At 40.9% G+C, this 24924-nt stretch overlaps 1 protein-coding gene across 1 annotated transcript in view; it reads left to right on the top strand.

Moving 5' to 3' along the window:
• Positions 1-2007: 2007 nt before the first annotated feature.
• Positions 2008-24924, top strand: part of LOC115203846 (noelin) — a 65132-nt gene continuing 42215 nt past the window's right edge. Inside the window, exon 1 of the mRNA XM_029768878.1 lies at positions 2008-2509. Coding sequence (XP_029624738.1) covers positions 2444-2509 — 66 coding nt within the window. The 5' untranslated portion in view covers positions 2008-2443. The remainder of the gene's footprint in view (positions 2510-24924) is intronic.

Genomic DNA, 24924 nt, shown 5'->3' with positions numbered 1-24924 from the left:
CACTGTGGGCTACTGCCTACACAAACAAGACCCCCTGCGCACTAATATACCCAATCCAAATAGTTAGATTCTCTCCATGCATAATATTGTAGCATAGAAACTCAGTTACACACACTTACTTACCTGTGGCTCGCCCCCCCCACACACATACCCCCACACACACATACCCCCTCTAGACACACACATACACACACAGACACACCACCAACATATTTTCACTTTAGTTTGAGGAAGGACATAAGCCAGCTTACAGTGACAGTCTATAAAAGTCTATAAAACCCTCTTCAAGCTGACACACAGCACTTGAACACATTGTACATCACATGTGGCTACGAGAGGAAGGCATTCAGATGAAAAGTGTTGAACTGCACTTTCAATTCCAACTATGGTTGCAGTCAATTTCATGAACTGCGATATCCCTAGCGTGCAGTTGGGTAAAGCAGATCAAGAACAGGCTGTAGTTGCAGCCTACCACACAGTACGAACACTGTTAAAACGAAGTGCTTCGTATCACCAAAACAAGTGGCAACTGAGCTATCACCAATGCGAAGGAGCCGAAACCTTAACTTTGCTGGAGTATTGAAACACATCATCCTGAGATGTTTTGAAACATTACTTGGTGTGTTTTATTACCACTTAATCAAGTGTTTTTCAACACCTATTTTGGTGTTTCGAGTTCGGTTAGATACTTTCTCTTTTGGTGTTGTTTCCTCTCTCTGAAGCTTCTAAACATTATTATGGTGTTTCAAATCCTGTCTAGTACATAATTGGATCACTTCTTTTGGAGTATTTTAATGTTTAACATTGATTTATGTATCTGATCATTTGCCAGTTTAACCCATTTTGGCAGGCACAGTTGAGCACAGTTCTCGATCCCCCAGGAGTAGCTGCAGGTTTTCCAGAAACATTGCAGGATACGGTATTAGCCTCCAACATTACAAGCTAGAAATATGGGAATGGGTCGTCTCATCACTGAACTTCATTTTGCCTGACGGTTTTTAAATCTGTTCATCATGAGCAATTACGCCTCATGGCACAACAAGCTGCTTAATACTAATATAGAGGTATACTTTTCTTTCTTCAAACATGCATACCACATTGTGTAAAATAATAATGAAGTCTGAACCTTTTGAATTACCTACAGTCCTCTAAAAACAGAGCCACAGGGCAAGAGAGGAAGTGCAAGGAGATTTAAAACAGACTTCCAATGAGTTCAATAACTTAATTTTCTCTATCTTTGGTTATCCTCATAAAATCTAGTTAGAATTAGAATTCCACAAACATTTCTTCATAAACCCTTATCATTAATCAATATTTAAGGTATAACCCATTTGCATTTCTCAGTCTCACACAGTCTGCTAAAAATATATTTATGTTTGTTTTGATGCTGCATTTTACATACACTGAAACGCAAAGTGTTTTCAAACACTCTCTTAAAAACACTAATATTCAGATTGAAGAACCACTTTGGGTGTTTCAGAATAATGCTATTCCATTTTTAAAACGCTTTCTGTGCATCGTAACACTTACATTGGGTTTACATTCAAACACCTTCCAAAAACGAGATCTCAGCACTACTTTTCATGGTTTCATGCAACACAAACAACATGACATAATCCCAGTGTTTTGAGTCTTTCTATTTTTACAGTAAAGCCACTGTTACCGCCAGTGTTGCTTGATCAATTTCTCAATTTAGAAACCAACACACGATTTCAGCCTTACAGACTATGATCATGTATTATTTCAATATCAATGAACAGAGGTGTATGTGAAATGAATACCATTATTTTGGAATATGAGCCAAATCAAAGAAGAAACTCCCAATGGACTAAATAGGCTATCTAGAACACAGACAGGCCAGCTTTAGTTTAATAAACCTGTGACAAATAAATGAAATACTAGAATTGAGGGACATGTTTTCTTAATAATAAAAATCATCAAATATTAGGCCTTCTCCCATATCTCTCGTGCTCTCCCTGTTTGAATTTCCCACGCTCTGGCATGTCATTTCCTGGTTCAACACCGTGGACAGCTCCGCCGTCTCTCACATTTTTTCACCAATCGCTATTCTTGAGGCTCGAGGCAGGAGAGCAAAGTTTTGGCAAAATCTGAGTAACCGGTGCAGCTTTCCGTAAACCAACGTCTTCCTTCGCAAATGTTTATCAGAACCCGTAGTGGCGATTAGAGGACGAAAGGGAGGACGAAAGAGGGAGAGCAGAAACACGGAGACCGAGAGGAGCCGAATTTTTTTTTTTTTAAATATGCGAAGAGACTGTGATTCCGCACAGATTTATCGCTTTCTACTATTTGATTGCTGAGTGATAAACAGGCGGCGAGCGACCTCAGCGATACGAGGGAGCGGAGAGGACTGCCGTGCGGGGGACGCAAAGGAACCGATCTGCATGTGAGAGCATTGGTACGTTCCACACACCGGAGGCAAGAGATGCAGCCCTCGAGCAAGATCCTGAGTCTTATCGTCCTCGTCTTGATGGGCACAGAACTCACCCAAGTAGGTTTGAACACACGCCATTTTCCCCTCTGTATTAGAGCTACAACGTGGCGGGCGGTTAATTGGTCCGATGAAAGATTAAGAGGCTACCCAGTGCCTGCTCGCTAGACAGAGCTCCGGTAAATCAGACAGTTTCCGCACTTAAACAGATTAACCGGTGGGATTACATGGCGATGATGTGGATACATTGTGCTACACCGGCGCAGATAGCGCCAGAAGCGCCCAATGAATGTCACACAGCCTGACCCTACTGGGGCTCTCCGTCTAACGCGCAGGGATACAGAGATATACAAAACGCACAAATGTGTGTCAATATACAATATACAAATATATTACACACGTATAAATAATGAGCAAATGTAATAAATGAATGACAAATATACCCATCCAAATAATCAATGTGCGGGTTAGGGTTATGTCAGAATGTTTTTAATTCCAAATCGAATCGTTGTGCTTTGTCTGCTAGATGTATCGTTATTTTGGATGTGTCGTTTGTTTTGAATAAATAACAGTTAAAGATGATTGCATATCAAGTAGCACAGCTCGTCCTTTGAAGATGCCCAAACGAGCAGTAAGAATTTGACTTCTGAGAGGAATAGGGAGGTCTTCATTCTAACCAACGAAGTACATTTTGTCTGGTATAAACCATTATACAACATATTGATCCAATCACCAAAAATGTATCCAAGGCTGTAATGCAGGAGTTGACAATGTGATGGAAGAATGTTGTCAAGTGTTGTTCTCTGTCTGAACCACCCACACAGCACTTCTGGGAGATGCTTACGGTGGTGCTGTCCATGGTGCTGATGGTTGGTTTATTGTTGTGAGGAAGTTGCCTTTAACTCACATTGTGCACATTTTACTCTATAATTTAAAGTAAATTCTCACATTTTTAGCACACATTTTTACATAAAGGGTTACACAGATATTCAAGCAATTATTTATGTTTCCCAAAACTACACTGTGTCTGTTCATTCCCAGAGACCTACAGACAAAAAAAGAATGCTTATAAATAGGCCCAGATTGCGGTTCTTTGGCTTGTAAGTATAGTGGAACCCTTTTTGGTGCTATATAGAACATTTTTTTAAGGTTCTATAAATAACCATGCTCATGAGGTTCTAAATGGAACCCGTATGATGCTATAAAACACCCTTTCCTAAGGTTCTATAAACAACCATTAAAAAAGGTTCTTTATAGAACCAAAAAAAGGGCTCCACTATGGTTACAATCCTTTTTGGGGCTATATATAACACTTTTTTATGGTTATTTTGAGAACCTTTATAAATAACTGTTTATTTTATGGAGAAGGGTTCTATAAATTACCTATATCAATCTGAAAGGTTCTGTGTAGATCCTTTTGAAGAACCACACTTTTCTTGTCTTTCTGGTAAGCCCTATTACATTGCTATAAATCCATAGGCGTTAGAAGATGAATTGAATCACGTTAGCTACCTCTGGAACAGCTGGGGGTCCATGAGGAGAGAATTGAGAAACTCTGACTGATTGAGTCAACCATTTTCAATTGACGCAAGGCCATGCAAAATCTTTCACAAGATATGCCACTGCCCATAATCATATAGCAGAGCACAACACATTTTTACATTACATTTTAGTCATTTAGCAGACGCTCTTATCCAGAGGCATACATTTCATACGTTTTCATACATTTTTTTTTTCTTCCATAATGGTCTCGCGTGGGAATCGAACCCACAACACCATGCTCTACCAACTGAGCCACACGGGACCATTAGATAAACTAGAATGACACTCTCACTCACGGTTGCACAAAAAGAGCCCCAAAATATCTTAATGAGCCACCTCCCCTACATTTTAAGTATCACTAAAAGAGCAAAGAACCCTTATGTGAACTGTAAAGAACCATTGAAGAGCTCAAAGGGTTCTTGAGTCATTATGGTTCCACATAGAACCAGCACCCTTCCCAAAGAACTCTTGAGGAACCCTCATATTTTTTTACCTATCTCCCTAAGCATGAACAAGTTGACAACTGGTTAAAACCTCTTGAGGATACAATCCCGATAACGGGATTGGTTGGACAACAACCAGTGAGATAGCACGGCACGATATTCAAAACAAAAAAATCTCAAAATTAAAATTCAAGTATTATACCGCATTTTAAAGATACTCTACTCGTTAATCCAATCACATTGTCCGATTTCAAAAAGGCTTTACGGTGAAAGCAAAACATTTGATTATTTTAGCATAGCACCTCAGCAAAAAAAAAAAAGCCATTTTCCAAGCACGATAGCCATCACAAAACCAGATATACAGCTAAAATTAAGCACTAACCTTTGACAATCTTCATCAGATGACACTCCTAGGACATCATGTTAGACAATACATGCATTTTTTGTTCGATCAAGTTTATATTTATATCCAAAAACCCCATTTTTACATTGGCGCGTGACGTTCAGAAATTTTTTTCTCCCCATAACTCCCGGTGAATAGGCACATTTAATTTACAGAAGAACTCATAAACGTTGAAAAAATGTATAACAATTATTTAAAGAATTAGAGATAATCTACTCCTTTATGCAACCACTTTGTCAGATTTCAAAATAACGTTACGGAAAAAGCACATTGTTCAATATTCTGAGTACAGAACTTAGCCTTCAATGCTAAGCTATACAGTTAGCCTACAACCACGGCGTCGACAAATCTCTAACAATATGTTTGAAATATTTACTTACCTTTGCTGATCTTCGGTGGAATGCACTCGGATCGGCACCCACTTCCACAAGAAATGTTCATTTGTTCTGCAAAGTCCATCATTTATGTCCAAATACGTCCGTTTTGTTGACCCATCCAGAACACTTTACAATGCCATGTGGCGTGGACGCAAATCCATAGACGAAATGTTCAAAGTTCCATTACCGTTTGTAGAAACACGTCAAACGATGTTTACAATCAATCCTTTAGGGTATTTTTTAACGTAAAATTGCGATCATTTTACAACCGGGCAATAGCTATTCATCCCAGAAGAAAAATATAAAAACGATGAAGTCACATGCACACGCATCATAAGACACCTCTCCTCAGACTGGCCAATGATTGACTGAGCCAAAATGATCTGCCCGGTAACAGCTGACGGTTGAAACCAGTTCTTAAAGATTGTTGACAGCCAATGGAAGAGTTAGGAGGTGCAACGTAAATCCTATGTCACTGTAGTTTTTCAAGGGATTCAAAACAAAAACTAAATTTCTAATTTCTCCCACTTCCTGGTTCAATTTTTCTGTTTTTTTGCCTGCCATATGAGTTCTGTTATACTCACAGACACCATTCAAACAGTTTTAGAAACTTCTGAGTGTTTTCTATTCAAATCTACTAATAATATGCATATTCTATTTTCTGGGCCAGAGTAGTAACCTGTTTAAATTGGGTACGTTTTTCATCCGGCCGTGAAAATCCTGCCCCCTAGCCGCTTGAGGTTATTAACAAGCAGAATGGACATTAGTTCAACATAATAATCCTGTCAACATGAATACATTATGTGGACATCTATTTGGCAATGCACAAACATAGAACACACAATATTCTACCAAATTTGAACCTTTATTTTAATTAAAATTCAACCACAGGCCTCAAAATTTAATTCATTTCAGATTGGATTAATGTTAGGGACAGATCGGAATTTACTAGGGCGGGACTGGTCTACCTCAAGGTGTCATAAAAAAAGCACCCCCCTCCACAAAGTAAAACATATTTTCACTTGACCCTGCCGTTGTACTATAAAATATATTGAACACCCTCCCCCCTCATAGAATTAACTCAAAATAATGTGTTTACTGCCACAAATAACAATAACTGTAGGGATCCTGTGTTTATAAACATGGATATCGACTTTGCCACTTCAGCATGCTTTTGTGGTACAGCTGATTCCACAGAGGGCTACGGGCCAGAAGGTTGAGGTTTCGCTGACCACCACAGACGAGTTAACTCTCCCTGCCTCAGTGATTACACTACGATCAGAGTTGGCTGCAGACACAATCAGATAGGGGGAAATCACATTTCATTCAACATTTTGATGCAATATTTCTAATTATATAAAATGTATGCAACATATTTTCAACCAACAGGTTTCTGTGCTAATGCACCACACAACTAATACACAAAGCATACCAACATTGGGCAATTCAATATCATGGTTTGCATTTTCAACACCACAATAAATAGATTATGTCAATCTCGACAAACAGAAAATACATCCCTACCTTCTAGGCTTACCCAGTATCAAATCCTTGGCTTGACAATGTCCGAATGTCATTAAACTTTTCTGTTTTCTGTATTAGATGTCTCTTTCCATTCATCAACCAGCTGCTGCACAGTTTGGACTGATTGATTTTATTTGTCAGTTAACATAAGACATTATACAGTTGAAGTCGGAAGTTTACATACACTTAGGTTGGAGTCATTAAAACTTGTTTTTCAACCACTCCACAAATGTATTGTTAACAAACTATAGTTTTGGCAAGTCGGTCAGGACATCTACTTTGTGCACGACACATTTTTCCAACAATTGTTTACAGACAAATTATTTCACTTATAATTCACTGTATCACAATTCTAGTGACTCAGAAGTTTAAATACACTAAGTTGACTGTGCCTTTAAACAGCTTGGAAAATTTCTGAAAATGATGTCATGGCTTTAGAAGCGTCTGATAGGGTAATTGACATCATTTGAGTCAATTGGAGGTGTACCTGTGGATGTTTTCAAGGCCTACCTTCAAACTCAGTGCCTCTTTGCTTGATATCATGGGAAAATCAAAAGAAATCAACCAAGACCTCAGAAGAAAGAATTGTAGACCTCAACAAGTTTGGTTCATCCTTGGGAGCAATTTCCAAACGCCTGAAGGTACCACATTCATCTGTACAAACAATAGTACGCAAGTATAAACACCTAGGGACCACGCAGCCGTCATACCGCTCAGGAAGGAGACGTGTTCTGTCTCCTAGAGATTAACGTACTTTGGTGCGAAAAGTGCAAATCAATCCCAGAACAACAGCAAACGACCTTGTGAAGATGCTGGAGGAAACAGGTACAAAAGTATCTATATCCACAGTAAAATGAGTCCTATATCGACATAACCTGAAAGGCCGCTCAGCAAGGAAGAAGCCACTGCTCCAAAACTGCCATAAAAAAGCCAGAGTAGGGTTTGCAACTGCACATGGGGACAAATATCGTACGTTTTAGAGAAATGTCCTCTGGTCTGATGAAACAAAAATAGAACTGTTTGGCCATAATGATCATTGTTATGTTTGGAGGAAAGGGGAAGCTTGCAAGCCGAAGAACAACATCCCAATCGTGAAGCATGGGGGTACCAATTTTTTTAAATTTATTTCATCACATTCCCAGTGGGTTAGAAGTTTACATACGCTCAATTAGTATTTGGTAGCATTCCCTTTCAATTGTTTAACTTGGGTCAAACGTTTCGGGTAGCCTTCCAAAAGCTTCCCACAATAAGTTGGGTGAATTTTGGCCCATTCCTCCTGACAGAGTTGGTGTAACTGAGTCAGGTTTGTAGGCCTCCTTGCTCGCACACGCTTTTTCAGTTCTGCCCACACATTTTCTATGGGATTGAGGTCAGGGCTTTGATGGCCACTCCTATACCTTGACTTTGTTGTCCTTAAGCCATTTTGTCACAACTTTGTATGCTTGGGGTCATTGTCCATTTGGAAGACCCATTTGTGACCAAGCTTTAACTTCCTGACTGATGTCTTAAGATGTTGCTTCAATATATCCACATAATTTTCCTTACTCATGATGCCATTTATTTTGTGAAGTGCACCAGTACCTCCTGCAGCAAAGCACCCCCACAACATGATGCTGCCACCCCTGTGCTTCACGGTTGGGATGGTGTTCTTTGGCTTGCAATCCTCCCCCTTTTCCCTCCAAACATAACGATGGTCATTATGGCCAAACAGTTCTATATTTGCTTCATCAGATCAGAGGACATCTCTCCAAAAAGTACGATCTTTGTCCCCATGTGCAAACCCTACTCTGGCTTTTTTTATGGCGGTTTTGGAGCAGTGGCTTCTTCCTTGCTGAGCAGCCTTTCAGGTTATGTCGATATAGGACTCGTTTTACTGTGGATATAGATATTTTGGTATCTGTTTCCTCCAGCATCTTCACAAGGTCCTTTGCTGCTGTTCTGGGATTGATTTGCACTTTTCACACCAAAGTACGTTCATCTGTAGGAGACAGAACGTGTCTCCTTCCTGAGCGGTATGACGGCTGCATGGTCTCATGGTGCTTTTACTTGCGTACTATTGTTTATATAGATGAACGTGGTACCTTCAGGCGTTTGGAAATTGCTCCCAAGGATGAATCAGACTTGTGGAGGTCTACAACTTTTTTTCTGGGGTCTTGGCTGATTTCTTTTGATTTTCGCATGATGTCAAGCAAAGAGGCACTGAGTTTGAAGGTAGGCCTTGAAATACATCCACAGGTACACCTCCAATTGACTCAAATGATGTAAATTAGCCTATCAGACGCTTCTAAAGCCATGACATCATGTTCTGGAATTTTCCAAGCTGTTTAAAGGCACAGTCAACTTAGTGTATCTAAACTTCTGAACCACTGGAATTGTGATACAGTGAATTATAAATGAAATAATCTGTCTGTTAACAATTGTGGGGAAAATTACTTGTTATGCACAAAGCAGATGTCCTAACCGACTTGCCAAAACTATAGTTTGTTTGCAAGAAATTTGTGGAGTGGTTCAAAAATGAGTTTTAATGATTCCAACCTAACTGTATGTAAACTTCCAAATTCAACTATATATATACATGTAAGTATATGTACCAGTCAAAAGTTTGGACACACCTACTCATTCAAGGGTTTTTCTTTATTTTTACAATTTACTACGTTGTATAATACTACGAAACAACACATGGAATCATGTATTAACCAAAAAGTGTTAAACAAATCAATATATTTGAGATTTGAGATTTTTCATAGTAGCCACCCTTAGCCTTGATGACAGCTTTGCACACGCTTGACATTCTCTCAACCAGCTTCACCTGGAGTGCTTTTCCAACAGTCTTGAAGGAGATCCCACATATGCTGAACACATTTGTTTAATGCGTTTCCTTCACTCTGCGGTTCAACTCATCCCAAACCATCTCAGTAGGGTTGAGGTCAGGAGATTGTGGAGGCCAGATCATCTGATGCAGCACTCATCACTCTACTTTTTGTTCAAATAGACCTTACACAGTCTGGAGGTGTGTTGGGTAATTGTCCTGTTGAAAACAAATGATAGTCCAACTAAGCGCAAACCATATAGGATGGCGTATCGCTGCAGAATGCTGTGGTAGCCATGCTGGTTAAGTGTGCCTTGAATTCTAAATAAATCACTGACAGTGTCTCCACGAAAGCACCCCCACAACATCACACCTCCTCCTCCATGCTTCACTGTGGGAACCACATGCAGAGGTCTTCCGTTCACTCACTCTGCGTCTCACAAAGACAGGGTTGGAACCAAAAATCTCACATTTGGACTCATCAGACCTGTGGACAAATTTCCACTGATCTAATGTCCATTTCTCGTGTCACTTTGCCCAAGCAAGTCTCTTCTTCGTATTGGTGTCCTTTAGTAGTGGTTTCTTTGCATCCATTCGACCATGAAGGCCTGATTCACACAGTCTCCTCTGAACAGTGGATTTTGAGATGTGTCTGTTACTTGAACTCTGAAGCATTTATTTGGGCTGCAATTACTGAGGTGCATTTCACTAATAAATCTGGGTCTTCCTTTCCTCTGGCGGTCCTCATGAGAGCCAGTTTCATCATAGCACTTGATGGTTTTTGCGACTTCACTTGAAGAAACTTTAAAAGTTATAGAAATGTTCCTGATTGACTGACCTTCATGTCTTAAAGGAACGATGGACTGTCGTTTCTCTTTGCTTATTTGAGCTGTTCATGCCATAATATGGACTATGTATTTTACCAAATAGGGCTATCTTCTGTATTCCACCCTTACCTTTTCAACCTACAACTGAGTGTCTTCAACATATTAAAAAGCAAAGTAATTCCACAAATTAACTTTTAACAAGGCACACCTGTTAATTGAAAGCATTCCAGGTGGCTACCTCATGAAGCTGGTTGAAAGAATGCTAAGAGTGTGCAAATATAACTTTTTTGGTTACTACATGATTTCATATATGTTATTTCATCATTTTGATGTATTCACTATTATTCTACAATGTAGAAAATATTACAAATAAAGAAAAACCTTGGAATGAGTAAGTGTGTCCAAACTTTTGACTGTTACTGTATAAGTAAAAATGTTGATAAATACTTTGAGGGAAAATATACTTGATACGATTTTGATATGTTGTTGGCTCACCTAGCTATCTTAAGATGAATGCACTAATTGTAAACCACTCTGGATATGAGCGTCTGGTAAATGACTAAAATGTCAATTTTTATGTAAAAATTGCAGAGCCTGCTGAGTATTATTCTAATGAGCTCTGCCCTGAAACAAGGCCATTAATAGTACCCAGTGTGCTTTGTTGTTGATTTTGGTATGTTCATTTTCACATATACATTTACATTTTGGTCATTTAGCAGACACTCCTATCCAGAGTGACTTGCTCAACTAAGGTAGATAAACAACAACATATCACAGTTAACATGAAAAACATTTTTGTAACCGCTACTTGCAAATTTATTTTTGTATTTGAGTATGTATTTTAATTAAATACATTAGAGAAAACAAGTGTTTTGTAGTTTATTTTGATACACGGATCACTGTATTTTCTGTCTGAATTGTGTCCTGTTTTGCCCATCCTTTTGCATCACACACATGCCCACAAAAAAAATTAAATGTTCTTCAAAGTTTCTTTGGGAAGGGTGATGGTTCTGTGTGGGGACCATAATAACTCAAATAACCCTTTGAGATCTTCAATGGTTATTTACAGTTCACAAAAGGGTTCTTTGCTCTTTTAGTGATAATTGAAATGTAGGGGAGGTGGCTCATTAAGATATTTTGCTGTGTGGTATGTGCACAGCTCTTTTTGTGCAGCCATGAATTAGGTCATTCCAGTTCATCCAATGTGTTGTGTTATGCAATTGCATATTATGTCTATGGTTAGTGATAGGGTTGTGTGAAACACTCATGTATGGGCTTCTGTCAATTGAGAATGGTTGTTTAAATGTATTTCTTTATGCTCTCCTCGGGGACCCCCCCCCAGCTGTTCCAGAGCTAGCTCTCTTGATTCAGCTTGTCAATTAACACAATAACACCTATGGAATTTTAACAATATGAGATGGCTGACCAGAATAAAAAAACATGTATGGTTCTTCAAAAGGATCTTTAGAGAACTTTTCAGGTTGAGAAATGTCAATAAGTACCACCTTGTAACCAACATCAGAGAATGCGTGTTTGGAGAGGGGCATGGTTTATATAGCTAGGAGCTACTCTACTGGTGCCAACATTTGACTGTAGTGTCTCTGCAAATAGTGCAAAATTAAAAGTTTACCCAGTTCATCTATAGAAAAGATACGTATAGGTTTCCCCTTTCATCTGTGTCTGGTGTTCGCTAGTTACTGGCTAGCTAGGTCTTCAGCTAGCATGTAACAAACGTGGGGAGGACTGTTCAAAACTCTGATGCAGTTGTCAAGTCAACACATCAATCAGTGTTGCTGTGATAACATCACAAGAGACATGCCAAATGGGATGTACAGTGCCTTTGAGAAGTATTCAGACCCATTGACTTTTTTCCCAATGGTGTTATATTACAGCCTTATTCTGAAATAGATTGAATCTCAACTTAATACCCAATATTAAAAAGCAAAAACAGGTTTAGACATTGTTGCTAATTTATTAAAAATACAAAACTGAAATATCACATTTACATAAGTATTCAGACTTTTTACTCAGCACTTTGTTGAAGTACTTTTGGCAGTGATTAAAGCATCAAGTCTTCTGGGTATGACACTACAAGCTTGGCACACCTGTATATGGGGAGTATCTGCCATTCTCTGCAGGCACTGTCAGGTCGGTTGGGGAGCGTTGCTGCACAGGTTTTTTCAGGTCTCTCCAGGGATGTTTGATCGGGTTCAAGTCTGGGCTCTGGCTGGGCCACTCAAGGACATTCAGAGACTTGTCCCGAAGCCAATCCTGCGTTGTTTTGGCTATGTGCTTAGGGTCATTGTCCTGTTGGAAGGTGAACCTTCGCCCCAGTCTGAGGTCCTAAGCGCTCTGGAGCAGGTTTTCATCATGGATCTCTCTGTACTTTGTTCCGTTAATTTCTTCCTCGATCCTGTCTAGTCGCCCAGTCCCTGCTGCTGAAAAACATCCCCACATAATTATGCTTTCACCACTGTGCTTCACCGTAGGGATGGTGCCAGGTTTCCTCCATACGTAACACTTGTCATTCATTGTTTTCATCAGACCAGAAAATCTTGTTTCTCATGGTCTGAGAGTCTTTAGGTGCCTTTTGGCAACCTCCAAGCGGGATGTCATGTGCCTTTCACTGAGGAGTGGCTTCCATCTGGTTACTGTACCATAAAGGCCTGATTGGTGGAGTGCTGCAGAGATGCTTGTCCTTCTGGAAGGTTCTCCCATCTCCACAGAGGAACTCTAGAGCTCTGTCAGAGTGACCGTCAGGTTCTTGGTCTCCTCCCTGACCAAGGCCCTTCTACCCCGATTGCTCAGTTTGGTCTGGTGGCCAGATCTAGGAAGAGTCTTGGTGGTTCCGAACATCTTCCATTTAAGAATGATGGAAGCCACTTGGTCCTTGGGGACATTCAATGCTGCAGAAATGTTTTGGTACCCTTCCCCAGATCTGTGCCTCAATGCAATCCTGTTTAGGAGCTCTACGGACAATTCCTTCAACCTCATGGCTTGGTTTTTGCTCTGATATGCACTGTCAACTGTGGGACCTTATGTAGACAGGTGTGTGCCTTTCCAAATCATGTCCAATCAATTTAATTTACCGCAGGTGGACTCCAATAACTGGACTCCAATCTCAAGGATGATCAATGGAATCTGGAAGCACCTGAGCTCAATTTCGAGTCTCATAGCATAGGGTCTGAATACTTATGTAAATAAGGTATTTTTTTATTTTTAATTTTTAATACATTTGCTAACATTTCTAAAAACCTGTTTTCATTTTGTCATTATGGAGTATTCTGTGTAGATTGGTGAGGAATTTGGAACGTAATAAAATGTGGAAAAGTCAAGGGGTCTGAATACTTTCCGAAGTTACTGTGTATATAAAAACGCATTCATATTTTTTTTAGCCTGACATCATTGAAACAATTTAGATGTTGTATGAGTTTCTTTGTGGATCACCAAATTTGCTTGAGATGATTTTACTGCAGCACTGCTCACTGCATCCAAGTTGCTTGACATAGTTGTTTAAAAGCGCTGTTAGTCAAGGCGAGCTCATACATTTAAGCTCCCTGCCCATTAAATAGTACCAGCAAAACACCAGTCTCAACGTCAACAGTGAAGAGGCGACTCCGGGATGCTGGCCTTCTAGGCAAAGTTGCAAAGAAAAAGCCATATCTCAGACTGGCCAATAAAAAGAAAAGATAGGCAAAAGAACACAGACACTGGACAGAGGAACTCTGCCTAGAAGGCCAGCATCCCGGAGTCGCCTCTTCACTGTTGACGCTGAGACTGGTGTTTTGCGGGTACTATTTAATGAAGCTGCCAGTTGAGGACTTGTGAGGTGTCTGTTTCTCAAACTAGACACTCTAATGTACTTGTCCTCTTGCTCAGTTGTGCACTGGAGCCTCCCACTCCCCTTTCTATTCTGGTTAGAGCCAGTTTGTGCTGTTCTGTGAAGGGAGTAGTATACAGTGTTGTACGAGATCTTCAGTTTCTTGGCAATTTCTCACATGGAATAGCCTTAATTTCTCAGAACAAGAATGGACTGATGAGTTTCAGAAGAAAGTTCTTTGTTTCTAGCCAGTTTGAGCCTGTAATTGAACCCACAAATGCTGATGCTCCAGATACTCAACTAGTCTAAAGAAGGCCAGTTTTATTGCTTCTTTAATTAGAACCACAGTTTCCAGCTGTGCTAACATAATTGCAAAAGGGTTTTCTAATGATCAATTAGCCTTTTAAAATGATAAACTTGGATTAGCTAACACAACGTGCCATTGGAACACAGTAGTGATGGTTGCTGATAATGGACCTCTGTACGCCTATGTAGATATTCCATAAAAAATCTGCCATTTCCAGCTACAATAGTCATTTACAACATTAACAATGTCTACGCTGTATTTCTGATCAATCTGATGTTATTTTAATGGTCAGAAAACTGTGCTTTTGAACATTAGTGTAGCTGTTGCCAGAGAATCGACTGTTCATTTCTTTACCATAAGCCACCTCCATTTTAGAGAATTTGGCAGTACATGCAATCGGCCTCACAACTAATTGTTTTTATAATTATTTTCTCTCTGACAAAAATCTTCCTTCGGCCAAATGTAGTTGCGTACTCCTCCCCTAGAGCACTACATATCCAATAGTTCCTTAATGAAGATGTACTCAGAGCATAGCTAGTATGTGGGCAGTATGTATTCCAGAATTCCTTAATTAACATGTTTTTAGAATAGATAGTGAGGGCAGTATTTGTTGTTGTTGGTTCAGGTTTTCCGTCATGCAGTGAAAGGCCAGCTGTTCACCTGGCAGTTCCCTCAAGGCCCACTACATAGGCCCACTACATCTCCCTGCATGGCAGTTTTAGACCCCTTTCCCTGCCTGCCCTCTCACAGAGACCTGAAAAGCAGCTGCTGCTGTTACAGTAATATAACAACCCTCTGTAACACTCAAGGATTCAGGCCCACCTCTCCCTCCAGCTTTATGAAGTGATATACAAAGTAACACAGCGAGCATGGGCCCATGAGTTCTTCTGCATAAATATAGAAATAGAGTTGGATAAATGTAGATAAACTTGCATTTTTTTTGCAAGGACTTATACAGGATACTAACCTCAACATCAAAACCTTCATTCCAATTTTTTTATTTATTATGGATCCCCATTAGCTGCTGGCAGCAGTAACTCTTCCTGGGGTCCAGCAAAATTAAGGCAGTTTATAATTTTTTTTAAAACATTACAATACATTCACAGATTTTACAACACACTGTGTGACCTTAGGCCCCTATTCCACCACATCTACAGTTCTAACTCCATGTGTATGTGTGTGTATAGTGTGTATGTTATCGTGTGTGTGTATGCATGTGTCTGTGCCTATGCTTGTGTTGCTTCACAGTACCCGCTGTTCCGTAATGTGTTTTTTATCTGTTTTTTTAAATGTAATTTTACTGTTTGTATCAGTTACTTGATATGGAATAGAGTTCCATGTAGTCATGGCACTATGTAGTACTGTGCGCCTCCCATAGTCTGCTCTGGACTTGGGTACAGTGAAGAGACCTCTTGTGGCATGTCTTGTGGGGTATGCATGGGCGTCCGAGCTGTGTGCCAGTAGTTCAAACAGACAGCTCGGTGCATTCAACATGTCTGACACGTGTGCTCCCACTCCGGCCTCTAGGTCACCAGGCTGCTCATTATGGTGCACACCTGTCACCAGCGTTACGCGCATAATGACACTCACCTGGACTCCATCACCTCCTTGATTACCTGCCCTTTATACGTCACTCCCTTTGGTTTCTTCCCCAGTCGTCATTATTCCTGTTTCATGTCGGTGCGCTGTTTGTGTGTCTTGTTTTGTTCATTTATTTATTAATTAAATGTATTCACTCCCTGAGCTTGCTTCCCGACTCTCAGTGTACATCGTTACAATGTCAATACCTCTCATAAATACAAGTAGTGATGAAGTCAATCTCTCCTCCACTTTGAGACAGGTGAGATTGACATGCATCTTATTAATATTAGCTCTCTGTATACATCCAAGGGCCAGCCGTGCTGCCCTGTTCTGAGCCAATTGCAATTTTCCTAAGTCCTTTTTTTGTAGCAGCTGTCCACATGACTGAACAGTAGTCAAGGTGGTACAAAACTAGGGCTTGTAGGACCTACCTTGTTGATAGTGTTGTTAAGATGGCATAGTGTGGCATATTTATTATGGACAGATTTCTCCCCATCTTAGCTACTGTTGTATCAATACGCTTTGACCATGACAGTTTACAATCCAGGGTTACTCCAAGCAGTTTAGTCATCTCAACTTGCTCAATTTCCACATTATTTATTACAAGATTTAGTTGAGCTTCAGGGTTTAGTGAATGATTTGTCCTAAATACAATGCTTTTAGTTTTAGAAATAATTAGGGCTAACAAATTCCTTGCCACCTACTCTGAAACTAACTGCAGCTCTTTGTTAAGTGTTGCAGTCATTTCAGTCGCTGTGGTAGCTTACGTGTATAGTGTTGAGTCATCCGCATACATAGACACTCCGGCTTTACTCTAAGTCAGTGGCATGTCGTTAGTAAAGATTGAAAATAGCCTAGGGGGCCTAAACAGCTACCCTGGGGAATTTCTGATTCTACTTGGATTATGTTTCAGAGGATCCATTAAAGAACACCCTCTGTGTTCTGTTAGACAAGTAACTCTTTATCTACATTATAGTAGTGGTTGTAAAGCCATAACACATGTTTTTCCAGCAGCTGACAATGATCAATAATGTCAAAATCTGCACTGAAGTCTAACAAGACAGCCCCCACAATCATTTTATCATCAATTTCTCTCAGCCAATCATCAGTCATTTGTGTAATTGCTGTGCTTGTTGAGTGTCCTTCCCTATAAGCATGCTGAAAGTCTGTTGTCAATTTGGGTACTGTGAAATAGCATTTTACAGAAGTTTACTATGGGTTGGTAACAGGCTGATTGGCCAGCTATTTGAGCCAGTAAAGGGGGCTTTACTATTCTTGGGTAGCGGAATGACTTTAGTTTCCCTCCAGGTCTGAGGGCACACACTTTCTAGTAGGCTTAAATTGAAGATGTGGCAATATCGTCTGCTATTGTCCTCAGTAATTTTCCATCCAGATTGTCAGACCCCGGTGGCTTGTCATTGTTGATAGACAACAATAATTTTTTCCTCTTCCACACTGACTTTGCGGAATTCAAAATTACAACACTTGTCTTTCATAATTTGGTCCGATATACTTGGATAACTTGGATTAGTGTCAGCGTTTGTTGCAATTCACAATTCTATACCTAAAACCTTGATTTTGGACAAAATTACCTGAATGGACTATTACTACTGAGTACTATCAAGGAAAAATACTTCTAACAAGCCAAGACCTGCAGAAGAAACACAACGGAACCTGGAAATAACATTCCAACACAAAATTGCATGAGTAATGTTCAGACTGAACCTACTTTCTGAAGCCAAAAAGTAAAAGACAATCTTGAGGTAATTTTGTTATATGAAGCTTAATAAATAAGGCTACTAATCTGCTAGGAAATAATCTGACTGAAATTAGCACTGAAGTGTGAAGTGAGAGGAGTGAAAACTCAAAAAATGCAGGAGAGTTTCACAGCCTCTCCCCACCCAAATGCAGAGGCCTTTGAAGCCCTCTCCATCTGTGCAGAGAAAATATCCTCCTCAGAATCCCCAAAATACAACAGCCACAGGACAACTTTGTTTGGACGTTGTAAAGCACCATTCGCCAACACTGACAAGATAAAGCTAGCTAACGGCCTCGTTTTCCATGTGGAAAAGATGGACAGAGACATACTAGCTACGTTAGCTGGGATTTTCTACAAGGAATCTGCCTCCTGAAAATAGCTTCTCCCAAGTGGGTCTGACACCTACTCCCATTGCCTGTTGCACTGCTGCTTGGATTCCACCTGGCGATCTGTTCACCGTTTGCCCTGGCATGTCTCCCCTTATCTGGTATAGGTACCCCCGCCACACTACCCCCTCTCTCCCGAACTTTCTCTTGCCTCCAGCACACATGCACTGTTGAGGCTAGTGACTCTGAACTTACAACGGCTAGCCCAAAGTTATATTTTTCTCTTGTGCCTTATGCTATTTGCCTCATGACGCCTGTATGCTTTGTTGACTATGAACTTGCTTGTTTACCCAACCATGGGAAAGTCTATGTTTTTTCAAACACTCGGGACTCTGACTCTCTACTGGTTACACAGACTCTTGGCCTCCCATCCTATTCTAACCACCTCTTGCTGGCTTTGTCTTAATGTTACCTGATGAAATTGCTGTACAATATGATCTTGTATGATCTTGTTATAACATTTGAATGTGCATTAGCACATTCAAATTTTATAAATCAGCACTGCAGAGCTCTCCCTGTCCTCTGCCATTCCCTGATTGTATTACTATTGATTATATCTGGAAATGTGCAAGTACACACTGGCCCATCTACTGTTGCTAGTCCCAATTCTGATTTGTGCTCTGATATCTGCTTCCCTGATTTCTGCTCATGTAAAAGCCTGGGATTTCTGCACGTTAACACCAGAAGCTTATTACCTACAATGTATCAATTGAAAGTGTGGGTTCACAACTCCATTCCAGATGTGTTGGTCATTACTGAGACGTGGTTAAGAAAGAGTGCTTTGAACACTGATGTTAACCTTTTTCGGCAAGACAGATCTTCCAAAGGTGGTGGAGTGGGAATCTTTACCAAAGAACACTTTCAGTGCTCGGTTGTCTCCACCAAGTCTGTTCCCAAACAATTTGATCTACTGGATTTACACATTAAACTTTCAAATAACTCTTTGTTGACTGTTGCTGGGTGTTATCGGCCACCATCAGTACCAGCCTGTACCCTAAATGCCCTAAACTCTCTCCTGCTCCCTTACAATAAGTCTTAATTTGTCCTGCTAGGTGACCTAAACTGGAACATGTTTAAACCACCTGACCAAGTCCTAAAGCAATGGGGCTCTCTAAATCTTCCTCAGATTATAACCCATCCCACAAATCAAATCAAATCAAATTTATTTATATAGCCCTTCGTACATCAGCTGATATCTCAAAGTGCTGTACAGAAACCCAGCCTAAAACCCCAAACAGCAAGCAATGCATGTGAAAGAAGCACGGTGGCTAGGAAAAACTCCCTAGGAAAAACTCCCTAGAAAGGCCAAAAACCTAGGAAGAAACCTAGAGAGGAACCAGGCTATGAGGGGTGGCCAGTCCTCTTCTGGCTGTGCCGGGTGGATATTATAACAGAACATGGTCAAGATGTTAAAATGTTCATAAATGACCAGTATGGTCAAATAATAATAATCATAGTAGTTGTCGAGGGTGCAACAAGCACGTCCGGTGAACAGGTCAGGGGTCCATAGCCGCAGGCAGAACAGTTGAAACTGGAGCAGCAGCATGGCCAGGTGGACTGGGGACAGCAAGGAGTCATCATGCCAGGTAGTCCTGAGGCATGGTCCTAGGGCTCAGGTCCTCCGAGAGAAAGAAAGAAGGAGAGAAAGAGAGAATTAGAGAGAGCATATTTAAATTCACACAGGACACCGGATAAGACAGGAGAAATACTCCAGATGTAACAGACTGACCCTAGCCCCCCGACACAAACTACTGCAGCATAAATACTGGAGGCTGAGACAGGAGGGATCAGAAGACACTGTGGCCCCATCCGATGATACCCCCGGACAGGGCCAAACAAGCAGGATATAACCCCACCCACTTTGCCAAAGCACAGTATGACTCCAAACACCAAGAAAAGGCTACTCTCCTTGATCTTATCCTTACAAATAATCCTGATAGGTATCAGTCTGCTGTTTTCTGTAATGACCTTAGTGATCACTGTTTTACAGCCAGTGTTCATAATGGCTGCTCAGTGAAACTACCTGTACTGACTTGTCATAGACGCTTGCTAAAAAAGCTTAATGAGCAAGCCTTCCTTCGTGATCTGGCCTCTGTAAATTGGTATAGAATCAGCTTGATCCCCTCTGTCGAAGACGCTTGGCCCTTCTTTTTTGATATTTTTAGTGGTAACAAATACACGCTCATAAGCTAAATGAGAATTAAAAACAGGTTCAGCCCCTGGTTCGACCGTGATCTGGCAGAGTTACTCCACCTCAAGAATTTAATTTGGCGAAAGGCTCGGCACACGGCATTCAGGCTGACTTGCTCTCGTTCAGGCAAATTAGAAATAAGTACACTCAGGCTATCCGGAAGGCCAAAGTTAGTTACTTGAAGGAGCAGCTCTTTCTCTGTGGGTCTAACCCCAAGAAGTTCTAGAAAACGGTTACAGACCTGGTGAGTAAACCCTCCTCATCACAGCTGCCCATGTCACTTAACGTTGATGATGTGGTTGCTGCTGACAAGGAGCACATGGCTGAGCTCTGTAATCACCACTTCATTAAGTCAGCATTCCTATTTGACTATGCCATGTCTCCTTGCCCATCCAACATTTCCTCATCTCTCACCCCTTCTAATGTGACTATGCTCCTCCATCTTTTCCCCCTGCTCCACTACAAAGTATCTCCCTGTAGGCTGTTTCTGAGTCCGAGGTGCTAAAGGAGCTTCTTAAACTTGACCCCCAATAAACATCTGGTTCAGATGGTTTAGACCCTTTCTTCTTAACCTCCCTGGGCTAGGTGGGACGCTTGCATATTCTAGTTACTGGGCAGGAGTAGTAACCAGATTAAATCGGGTATGTTTTTTATCCGGCCATGCAAATACTGCCCCCTATCCCCAACAGGTTAAAACTAGTGCAGCCAGACTAAAAACAAGTAAGTCTGGATACAAAGAAAATATTTCTGAATCATTTTCTCAATATGTAGGAAAATGTGCTTAAATTTAGCATCCAATGCTATCGCAATCGTCTTGAAATAAGGCTATATACACGGGAATTTACAGAAAAATAGCATATTGTGCTTAAAATACATTATCTTGACTAAGATAAATGTACTTGTACTACTACTAGAAATGAGATGAATTCTTTCTTTAAGGTTACTGCCCATATAATCGTCAAGACTATCTTTGACCTTTTTAACCGGTCCCTCCTCTGTGGGGAGGTTCCCATTGCTTGGAAGGCAGCCACGGTGCGTCGTTTATTTAAAGTGGGATATCAAACTGATCCTAACTGTTATAGGCCAATTTATTTTTTGCCCTGTTTATCAAAAGTGTTGGAAAAACTTGTCAATAATCAACTGACTGGCTTTCTTGATGTCTATAGTATTCTCTCGGGGATGCAGTCTGGTTTCCGCTCAGGTTATGGATGTTTCACTGCAACCTTAAAGGTCCTAAATGATGTCACCATTGCCCTTGATTTTAAGCAATATTGTGCTGCTATTTTTATTGACTTGGCCAAAGCTTTTGATATGGTAGACCATTCCATTCTTGTGGGCTGGCTAAGGAGTATTGGTGCCTCTGAGGGGTCTTTGGCCTGGTTTGCTAACTACCTTTCTCAAAGAGTGCAGTGTATAACGTCAGAACATCTGCTGTCTCAGCCACTGCCTGTCACCAAGGGAGTACCCCAATGCTCAATCCTAGGCCCCACACTGTTCACAATTTACATCAACAACAGAGCTTAAGCAGTAGGAAGCTCTCTCATCTATTTATGTGTAGATGATACAGTCTTATACTCAGCTGGCACCTCCCCAGATATTGTGTTGTACGCAATAAAACAACGTTTTCTTAGTGGCCAACAAGCTTTCTCTGCCCCTAACTTTGTCTTGAACACCTCCAAAACAAAGGTCATGTGGTTTGGTAAGAAGAATGCCCCTAATCACACCCCCCACCAGTGTGATTACTACCTCTGAAGTTTTAGAGCTTGAGGTACGGTACGGACGGTACACTGTCCTTCTCTCAGAACATATCAAAGCTGCAGGCAAAGATTAAATCTAGACTTGGTTTCCTCTATCGTAATCGCTCCTCTTTCACCATAGCGACTGGAACGAGCTGCAAAAAACACTCAAACTGGACCGTTTTGTCTCCATCTCTTCATTCGAAGACTCAATCATGGACACTCTTACTGACAGTTGTGGCTGCTTCGCGTGATGTATTGTTGTCCCCTACCTTCTTGCCCTTTGTGCTGTTGTCTGTGTCCAATAATGTTTGTACCATGTTTTGTGCTGCTGCCATGTTGTGTTGCTACCAATGTGTTGCTGCCATGTTATGTTGTTGTCTTACGTCTCTCTTTATGTAGTGTTTTGGTGTCTCTCTTGTCGTGATGTGTTTTTTGTCCCATATATATATATATATATATATATATATATATATATATATATATATATATATATATATATATATATATATATATATATATATATATATATATATATATTAATCACGGCCCGTGTCCCCGCAGGAGGCCTTTTGCATTCTGATAGGCCATCATTGTAAATAATAATTTGTTCTTCACTGACTTGCCTAGTTAAATAAAGTTTAAATAAAAATAAATACAAATTCTTACAGAGGCTTGGTGTGTCAGATTAGCGCAGTTTGCACATTTGAGATTTTTCTGTTGTTTCCACTGCACCTGAAAGCTCAGTCAAGCACAGTATTTGAAATTATTTTGAATAGTATTTGAATCCAGGTATGCTGCTGTAACAGTAATATAACAGCCCTCTGTAACTGTCAAGGTTTCAGGTCCACTCTATCTCTACCTGTCTCTTCCTGCATTCTTACAAAGGCCTGATGTTCAGACCTAGGTTCGAATACCATTTGAAAAAAATTCTAAATACTATTTGAAATTATTTGAAATACTTTATCTGTGCTTGATTGAACTTTTCTGGCTTAACTGACCAATATAGTAGTCCCAAAACTGTAAACCCACATTTGGCACTCTATGCAGGCTAGATCAAAATATATTTTTCATGTTTTAAATTATTATTTGAACCCAGGTATGCTGCTGTTACAGTAATATACCAGCCCTCTCCTCTATAAACCTAAAGTTTTCAGGCCTACAATTCCATGCTACATATCACACACCTACAATCTACATCAAAGTGCAAACCTCTACATATCGTCACACGCCTACAAACAAATACAAACCCACACACAGTTACAGGCTAACTCAGAGCGATATGTAACATACTCCCACTAATGTAAACACATGCGGACTCCCTCATAGATCAAATTAAATGTATTTATGAAGCCCTTTTTACATCAGCAGATGTCACAAAGTGCTAATACAGAAACTCATTCTAAAACCCCAAACAGCACCCCACCTAAGGGCGCAGCTGATTTTATACATGTGATCACTTCCCTAGTGGTATGATCACCTACGTCAATGTATGTATACAGCAATATTTTGAGGTTACCTTATAACGTGACCTAGTACAGTAGCTTCTCTGAATTCATTAGCATTGTCCACTGTCATACAAGATCAAAATATCAAAACCAGACAGTGGTTACTTCTCTTTATCTAGTTTCGGTCTGACTCAGACCTTGCCTGCAAGCACACTCTTGCAACAGCTAGGGCTTAACCACAAAGACTAAAATAGATGGCTTGTGGAACGTATAGTGGTAGAGTTTTTAGGCACATAGCAACCGTATCTAATCTTAAGGTCCCCTTAATCAATAATGGGGAGGGTCTTTGGGACCCTAACCCCTTCAAGAGGAACCAGGTTCTGGGAGGGGGGGGTCAGTCCTCTTCTGGCTGTTCCGGGTGGAGACTATAAGAGTACATGGCCATTAAGGCCAGATTGTTCTTCAAGATGTTCAAACGTTCATAGATGACCAGCAGAGTCAAATAATAATCACAGTGGTTATAGGATGTGCAACAGATTAGTACCTCAGGAGTAAATGTCAGTTGGCTTTTCATAGTCGAGCATTCAGAGGTCGAGACAGCAGGTGCAGGGGAGAGAGAGATCGAGAGAGGGAGGGAGAGTAGAAAACAGCAGGTTCAGGTAGCACATCCCGGTGAACAGTTCAGGATTCCATAGCCGCAGGCAGTTGAACAGTTGAAACTGGAGCAGCAGCACAACCAGGTGGACTGGGGACAGCCAGCACTCAGCAGGCCAGGTAGTCCTAAGGCTCAGGTCCTCCGGAAGGGGAGGGAGAGAAAGAGAATTAGAGGGAGCATACTTCAATTTACACAGGACACCAGACATAACAGACTGCTCCTAGCCCCCCGACACATAGACTATTGCAGCTTAGATACTGGAGGCTGAGATGGGGGAGTTGGGGGACACTGTGGCCCAGTCCGACGATACCCCGGACAGGGCCAACTAGGCAGGATATAACCCCACGCACTTTGCCAAAGCACAGCCCCCACACCACTAGAGGAATATCAACAAACCACCCCCTGACAAGGCTGAGTATAGCCCATGAAGATCTCATCCAACGCTGAGCCGAAGGGGGCGCAAACCGGACAGAAAGATTACGTCAGTGACGCAACCCACTTAAGTGATGCACCCCTCCTAGGGAGTGCATGGGAGAGCACTAGTAAGCCAGTGACTCAGCCCCCGTAATACGGTCAGAGGCAGAGAATCCCAGTGGAGAGAGGGGAGCTGGCCAGGCAGAGACAGCAAGGATGTTTAGTTGCTCCACTGCCTTGCTGTTCTCCATCG

The sequence above is a fragment of the Salmo trutta genome, chromosome 12 (genome assembly GCF_901001165.1).
Source record: "Salmo trutta chromosome 12, fSalTru1.1, whole genome shotgun sequence".
Classification (NCBI taxonomy): Eukaryota; Metazoa; Chordata; class Actinopteri; order Salmoniformes; family Salmonidae; genus Salmo; species Salmo trutta.
Note: the sequence above shows the minus strand (reverse complement) of the source record. Positions and strands in the feature narration are given on the sequence as shown.